General features: G+C 32.7%; 2 protein-coding genes and 1 long non-coding RNA gene across 3 annotated transcripts; 2 read left to right on the forward strand and 1 right to left on the reverse strand.

Annotated features, from left to right (window-relative positions):
* Positions 1-921: 921 nt before the first annotated feature.
* On the forward strand, positions 922-1,237 carry LOC141710752 (uncharacterized). The gene is made up of 2 exons (XR_012571048.1): positions 922-954; positions 1,027-1,237. It is a non-coding gene; the product is annotated as an uncharacterized LOC141710752 (long non-coding RNA).
* Positions 1,238-3,830: 2,593 nt separating this feature from the next.
* Positions 3,831-6,326, reverse strand: LOC141710753 (uncharacterized). Its single transcript, XM_074513287.1, has 3 exons — positions 5,824-6,326; positions 4,311-4,633; positions 3,831-4,212 (listed from the first exon to the last, which is right to left on the reverse strand). Exons 1-3 carry the CDS (start codon positions 6,220-6,222, stop codon positions 4,050-4,052), a joined length of 885 nt encoding a protein of 294 aa, XP_074369388.1. The 5' UTR covers positions 6,223-6,326; the 3' UTR covers positions 3,831-4,049.
* A 495-nt stretch (positions 6,327-6,821) lies between these two features.
* LOC141714294 (uncharacterized) lies at positions 6,822-7,541 on the forward strand. The gene has a single exon (XM_074517822.1). It carries the CDS (start codon positions 6,822-6,824, stop codon positions 7,539-7,541), a length of 720 nt encoding a protein of 239 aa, XP_074373923.1.
* Positions 7,542-7,931: the final 390 nt, after the last annotated feature.

A 7,931-nucleotide genomic window follows, 5' to 3' on the forward strand; every position in this document is an offset into this window, starting at 1 on the left:
AATTATAGTCCCGACGGATAACTCATTATAGTCCCGACGGATGATTAACTTATTATCCATTGAGTGAGTAGCTTATGTAATAAGTTTGTAGCACAGTGTTGTATGCACCTTTGTATAGAATCTGTAGTGACATATAAGTCATGTTGAATTTAACTAGATATGCATAATAGGTTGATTAACTGTACATAAGCAATGTCTTGTAATTCTGTATAAGTGAAATGAAGTCAAGTGCCAAAATAGCTACCAACGGATGATTAACAAAGCTTCGACGGATGACCAAAATAGCTATCAACGGATGTTTAACATAGCAGTCGACGGATGATCAATTAAGTCATCGACGGATGATCTGAAAGTCGACAGATGATCAAGATTCAAACATCAGTTGAACAGTGAAAGCTGACACACAGCCGTTGAGTTGTATACAAGTACACTGTGGAAGCTCATTAACTGGGTAATAGAGGACGAAAAGCAGCAAAGATCAAGACTGTTAGATTTTATATTTGTTCAGTTCTTTTGACTTTGTAATCTTGGTATTATATAAACCAAGAGAGTAGCAAATAGAAAAATAACTGAGAGAGCTAAGAAACAACAACAGAGAAATCTTTGTAATCACTATCTTTAGCATTTCCTGTGTTCTTAGCAGTTCTATTGTGTAAGCAGCTGTGGGCATTTCTGCACACAGAGTCCTCTCGATATATTAAATATATCTCTGGTGGAATTGTTTAAATCTAACAGAAAGTTTTTAAAGACTCTTGTTTTTAATTACTTATGTTTTGATTCATTCAAGTTTACATTCCGCATTGTGCTAATCAAAACAAATATATCCATAATCGAGTTGAACATTTTTATTTTAAGAAAAAGGTTCAAGAATTCCATTCAACCCCCCTTCTGTAATTCTTGCTATATTGTTAAGGGACTAACAAGATGAAAATCACAGAAGATGATGCGACAGAGGTAATGTATACATTATAGTACACTTACATTAAGATGAGACTTCAACTTTGTACTAATACAAGTTTAATACAGGCAACAACCTCATCTTGCCATCTCGACAAGATGTCAACACAGACAACAACAATCTAAAGGAGATGACCTCATGCACTGAAGGAATTCTAAGACATTTTTAAAATACATTTTCACCATATGAATGTATTTTCGGTTAAAAATTTATGTAATTCGCATAATGTTTGAAACTCAACTGTGGCCGTTATTTAATGACTAATTCTGTATTATGGAATGATATGTAATTTATTTTCGTTTTATAACTATAAGTGCCCTGCACCGCGGGCATAAATACTAGTTTAGATTGAGCACGGAGTTTAAGAAAAATGATAAAGTAGTGAAGGAGAGTTAAAAAACTGAGTAAAGTAGTGAGACCGATTAATATTATATGTATAAAGTGGGTATAATGGAGAGAAGTAGTGGATGTAGTTATTTTAAAAATATAAAACTTTACTATTTTTGGAAAATTTTGAAATATAAATAATCGGAAGGGATATCTCAAAAAAAAGTGTAAACAAATGAAAGAGACAAACGGAGTATTTCATTAGCTACATTTGATGCACATAACCATATAAAGCTGCACTACATTTCCATATTGAGGTTTTTAATATACACAAGGTTAGATGGAGTCCAAGGAAGTCACTACACCTTGACTCGGCAATTTCGGACATGACATGACTTATACGACATGAAAATTTAGTATTTGTGTTTGCCATTTTAGTACACGACACAAAAATACACGAACACGAAAGTACACGGTCGAGATTTAGTGTCGGTTTTGTGTTTTCCCTTCGAGTACACGACACGAAGTATACGACATAAATAAATATTATAATGAAATATTAATATTTATAATATATATATATATTTATAATAGATATATGCATAATCATTTTTAAAATAATTACTAAATTTTATAATATGTATATGAATGTGATCTAAATATATATTTTAATATATTTCGTAAAAAAATTGCCTAAAAATTTTATATTTTTAATTATTTATTAATTTATTTTAATTAACATTAATATTCAGTTTTACACAAAAAACACGGCATGAAACGAAAGTACACGAACACGAAAGTATACGAACCCTAAATATATCGGTTTTGTGTCTGATCTTCAAATACACGAAATACGAAAATATACGACTCGAAAGTATATGACACGAACGAATTGAAAAATCTTTTATACCCCACCGAACACACACCTCCTAAAAACTTCTTATTCAAGAAGTTCTATGGGTAAAATAAATAATTCTAACACCAAGAAGGCAAGAACACTGTAGAAACCATAATTCAGCAAGCAAAACTACCATTTTAGAATAATGTGGTCGGCCCCTTAAAGTCACACTAAAAAGGTCTATGAATTGGAGGTGCGTGCTTGTTGCTTTTCTATCCTAGACTCATATTATATACATGATCAAAACACGCATAAATAATGTGTGGGCAAGTAATTATGTATTAAAGTGTTTACTCAACTTAAGTTCATATATTAGTTTAATTATCAAATTTAACGGGTATCATTTGAATCATTAAAATCATAATTAATATCAAATAGATATAACTTAAAATATATGTATTTGAGAATTAAAAATTATTTTATAGAGTTCTATATATTTTTCTGGAATCCTATTACAACCAAATAATAATGTATGAAATTTTTATATTTTATATAATATAGTAAGATTTTTAAAAGTTTATTTACTATTTATTTTTAATTTTGTAGTCATTTTTTATTTAAATAAAGATAATTAATAAATAAAGTTTTAAAAATCTCAAAATATCATCTAAACTACTATGAATTCATAACATTTGGTTATAATAGGATTTATGAAAAATGTTTAGAATTTCATAAAATAAATTTTAATTCTCGAGCAATATTTTTTGAGATATCTCTTTGATATTTATTATGAATTTAGTGATATAAATGATACCCTTTAGTTTGATAAATAAACTGATATATAACTTTTACTTGAGTGATCATTTTAATATTTAAGAGATATTAAAAGTTTACAAATAGTAAAAAAGTACAAATTTCGAATTCGAACTTGCTTCTGCCTTAATATAAAATGAAGTCAAACCTTTGATTTATGATCAACAATGTTAGTTTAATTGAATAAGCACAAAAGGATATGTTCTAGCAGATACAGGGCAGCAAGAAAAAAGAATTAAAGTATGAGAGAGGTATCCATATAAACGCAATTCGAGTTTCAAACACATCAACTACAATAACCACTGCAAGAGTTTAACTATGAAGATCTGGATATTAACTAAAGATAAGCTACTAAAATAACAACACAAGCCAGGAAACCAAAAAGTATCTCAAACAATATGATTATCAACATGTATTCGAAAACTTTCCAATACAGAGCATAATGGTCCTAAACACTAAAATAGTAGGTTGGTTAATAATTCCAGTCTTTTAGAAAAAAAGGTAACGTAGATGGAGAACGGATCATTATAATCTAAAAGGTGCTGAGATCCCCGAGGAAGAAGAGGTAAATTTTAAATATCCTGCGGATCTGAGTGATAACAGTGATGAACAACTTCTAGTCTCTTAGTGAACTCAGTTCTTTAGTTTACTGTTGGTTCCTGCTTTTTTTTATCTAAGATTTATATTTAGACTTTAACCTTTTTAATTTGCAAACTATACAAATGCTATTCAAATTCTGAAATTTGATTAGAATTGAGCTTACTCGGTCAGAAATCGATATATAATTATCCGGTTAAAACACATTGAAATACTTCGTAATAAAACTCTTCCCTAGAAGTTTAATCCTCAAGCACATAAAAACAGATAGATCCTCAAGGACCGAGGTACTGGAAAGGTATTAAACTCATACATTAAGAATTCATCTATTGAACATAGTCACAGCTATAAATTATTATCACACAAAACCATTCGCATAACATCATGTCAGTGCGTATAATGAGTAATGACAAATTATAAGGGTTAGTAATGCAATATATGTTTATGTAAACTTATAAAATATATGAGATAGGTACAGTCTATCATATATATAACTATATACTTGTATGGGAGAAGTTATGCCGCATCTATAATCTTCATAAAAGGTTCCAATCCCCTCGAGTTTTCTCTATCGATCTTGTTGAGCATGTAATCGTAAAGCATATTTGTGGTAGTGAAGCTGATTCCCCGTGTCTCCAAATAATTGTGTAATTCGCGTCTCAAGTTTTCTGGTAACTCTCTGGGGGATAGATATCAGAAATTTTTTAGAAAACAGCGGTCGTTATTTGACATCAAAATACAATTAAATTTGTAAACTAACGATGAAATATAACTTACCCAAAAGGTACTCCCCGAAGATTTCCGTCTACACTAGGGTCCATAATTTTGTCGACTACGTAGCGATTTTTTGTAACAACACAATGGATCTCAACCGAGGTAGTATTGTTAAAAAACGCAGCTGTTGTACTGTTAAAGAACCCAGTTTCTGGGGAACTAACTGTGACAGTTATTGGCATTTTTAAGTTTGAGCTGAATGCATTGCGTGGCCTGAAAACTTTAATTTTGATGATTTCTTTCTTATGCTTCCCTTTCACAATAATTGTGTCTCTGCCAGGTTTATCAAATTCTATTTGAAAGCCATTGAAAAGACGCATTTGAGCCTGTAATACAACACAAAAGAACTAGTATTACAAATATTCAAGACATACAGACAGATCTTATAAAAAACTGAGACTACATAACATATATCTTGAGTCTTAAATATACAACAAATTATGCACTTTTCTGAAATTAATGTTCACCGAAAACCGAGTGGTATAAGTTGGAATACCACTGTAGTGGATGTTGATTACAGTTGTTTCAGGGGTCAAAGGGTCGTCCCAATCATTCTTGATTCAGGCATTTAATTTACTTAGCTAGAAGAGTTCAAATTTTCCATGCCACTCAAAAGAGAACACTGCCTGATGCCTTCAAAGTTTGTACAGGCAAAGTACACTTTGATGCTTAATATTTAGCGTCACGTTTGAACATGATTCCTAAATACTATCTTATGGTAGATGGCTTAACCGTGCCCCTCTCAATGTTCAGCACAGGAGATGCGCGTATCAAGTTTAAAGTAATTAGTGAAGAAGACTCGCATATTCTGGAGCTTGGTCCGAGTTCTTGGCTTGAAGTGAGAGAGGATTACGCTGACATATTCAAGTTTGAATCAAATGTTCGCTACAAAGTGGTTCTTTCAGTGTTCAGCAAAGAAGATAACATTTTCAAATTCACTCTAAAGAATTATCAAGCAGTGTTTGTCAAGTCAAAGAGGAGTCCTAAACTTCTAGCTCTAGATCACAGTTCAGATCTCTTTTACTCAATGTACATTAAGATTTACTATAGTACTCCATATTTTGTTCTATATTAGGTGAAGTGCAATTAATGTACAAAACTATATATCATAGATGTGCATGCGCAAAGACTCTATTAGCAAAGTTAGATCTTTCTAGTTGCCACATGTCATCGAACTAAGACAGATGGTATGGTGCCTCAAGGCTTAAGTGATTGTAATCCGTTACTTGTGGTTACCTGTTAGCTGTTATGGACTTATCGCAAGGTACTCAGTTAGCTTCTTTTGCTTTTTTCCTGGTTTCACTTGTTCATATTGAAATCATTTAATTGTCTTATTTGTTCGTTTTCATGGTTCCCATACATATATCCCGTCTGGTATTAACAGTTTTATTATCAACTAGGTTTTCTCACTGTTGACATCTAATGATCTAAAGGTTCCTGCAGATTGCATTCAATAGCCTGTGACATCTAACATGTATTTCAGAATAACATGCAAAACATTAAAGAAAAGACTGACCTCGCGGCTATACTCCGCTTTTGATATCTCTGATTCGATTTCATTGACGAATGGATCTTTCTCTTTCACAACCTCAACCTTCTTGGGTTTTGAAATCCACTCAAACCCTTTCTTCATAGAATTAAATTTTTTGTCATCGCGAAGCAACTGAAGTTCGTGCTTCATGGAATTAAGTTCTGTTATGATATGGTCTATAAGTACTTCGTCCGAAATCAGTTGCTGAATTTGATCATCAGAATAGTCTTTAAAATTTGAGACCTTGTTTGAAGGAGAAGAGAATCGACGAACGGAAGTTGGAATAATAACATGGCTGCGTTTAGCAGCAGTGGCCAAGTAGCGCAAGTAAATTTGACTTCCGACACACGAAGAAGAAGTGCGAAGAACACTTGTTAAAGCCATTTTGACCAGATAAATCCTAGGAAGTGCGAAGTAGCGCAAGGTACACACTTGTTGGAGCAAAATAAATAAATCTGTTTCAATTTAAACCATTCAGGATCACAAGAATTTTTTTAGGGGACCGACTTCTGATGAAACTCAAACGTTAATATATAGTCCTTGGTAGCCAAGTAATAAATATTCTGTTATAAATAAAATATAATTTTGACTTAAAATAATAAAAGAGTATGGACTATTCTAGATTATTCTTGATTTTGTCTAAACTCTAGAACTATCCATAAAGTATTTTAATAGTGTGTCTTTTGATGTCTAGCATTTAAACAAGAGTCTTTTGAATTCCAGCAATTAAGTTAGTGTCTAGAGTTTTGCATGGAGTCCTATATAAAACCTTGTACCAAATCATTTGTAATCAAGTCATTTTCAAGCATTATAATTTATATAAAATACCTCTTCTCCTAAATATTTTGAGTTGTGAGTTTGAGTGAGATCCTTTCTTCCAACAAAGTGGTATCAAGAGCCAAAGGTTCTACTTGTCTTCAAAGAAGACTTGTGTTTTGTTAAAGAAGAAGGAGATCATGGCAAATGGAATGTATCAATGACAAATGCCAAAAGCCAAAGACAATTACGAGAATTGGTGCATTCGTATGAAAGCGATCCTTGGAGCAAATGATGTGTGGGAACTTGTGGAGAAAGGATTAATGGTGCCCGAAGATAAAGCAAATTTGAATCAAGTTCAAAAAGATCAACTACAAGCCCAAAGAAAGAAGGACCAAAAGGCGATTATGATCATCCATCAATGTTTGGATGATTCTATGCTACAAAAGGTGGCTTCCGCAACAACATCAAAGAATGTTTGGGATATTCTAAATTCTTCTTTTAGTGGAGATGTAAAAGTGAAGAGAGTTCGGTTACAAACACTTCGTGGCGAGTTTGAGGCTTTGCGAATGAAAGAATCCGAATCAATTTCGGATTATTTTTCAAGGGTCTTGACCATTGTCAACCAAATGAAAAGCAATGGAGAAGAGGTAAGTGATGTTCGTGTTATTGAAAAAATTCTTTGTTCACTTGTCTCTAAATTTGATTATAAAGTCGTGGCAATTGAGGAGGCTAAATATATAGATGAAATGACTATTGATGAGCTTATGGGATCACTACAAGCACATGAAGAAAAAATGTTAAAAAGGAATGAACCAATTGAACAAGCCTTGCAAGCAAAATTATCTTTCAAAAACAATGATGGAAGATACACAAGTCAAAGAGGTCGTGGCCAAGGACGTGGACGAGGCTTCTTACATGGACAAGGAAGAGGACGTGGCCAATAAAGAGAGGAAAATCAAAAGGATGAAAGAGTGTGCGAGACAAGAAATTCAAGAGGCCGTGGAAGAGGAAGATTTATTTCAAGGTATGACATATCAAATGTAAGGTGTTATAATTGTCAAACATTTGGTCATTATGCTTCTGAGTGCCGCACTTCAAGAAATCAAGTTGAGGAGAAAGCTAATCTCGTAGAAGACAAACGCAATGAACCCACTTTACTTTTAGCACAAAAAGGAAAAGAAAATTGGGGAGACAATCTATGGTATCTTGATGGTGGGGCAAGCTATCATATGTGTGGAAATAAAAACTTGTTCGTGGATCTCGATGGAAATGTGATTGGCAAAGTCACTTTTGGAGACTCTTCGGGAGTGCCCATCAAAGGAAGAAGTAACATC

The sequence above is a fragment of the Apium graveolens genome, chromosome 3 (assembly GCF_009905375.1).
Source record: "Apium graveolens cultivar Ventura chromosome 3, ASM990537v1, whole genome shotgun sequence".
NCBI classification, from domain to species: Eukaryota; Viridiplantae; Streptophyta; class Magnoliopsida; order Apiales; family Apiaceae; genus Apium; species Apium graveolens.

Excerpts from the sequence above, each read along its gene's own strand:
- LOC141714294 (XM_074517822.1), top strand. The coding sequence starts at position 6,822 with ATGCCAAAAGCCAAAGACAATTACGAGAATTGGTGCATTCGTATGAAA.
- LOC141710753 (XM_074513287.1), bottom strand. The coding sequence starts at position 6,222 with ATGGCTTTAACAAGTGTTCTTCGCACTTCTTCTTCGTGTGTCGGAAGT. Across the intron at positions 4,634-5,823 it reads AAGCGGAGTATAGCCGCGAG|GCTCAAATGCGTCTTTTCAA; the intron begins GTCAGTCTTTTC and ends GTTGTATTACAG. Across the intron at positions 4,213-4,310 it reads CTTCGGGGAGTACCTTTTGG|AGAGTTACCAGAAAACTTGA; the intron begins GTAAGTTATATT and ends TCTATCCCCCAG.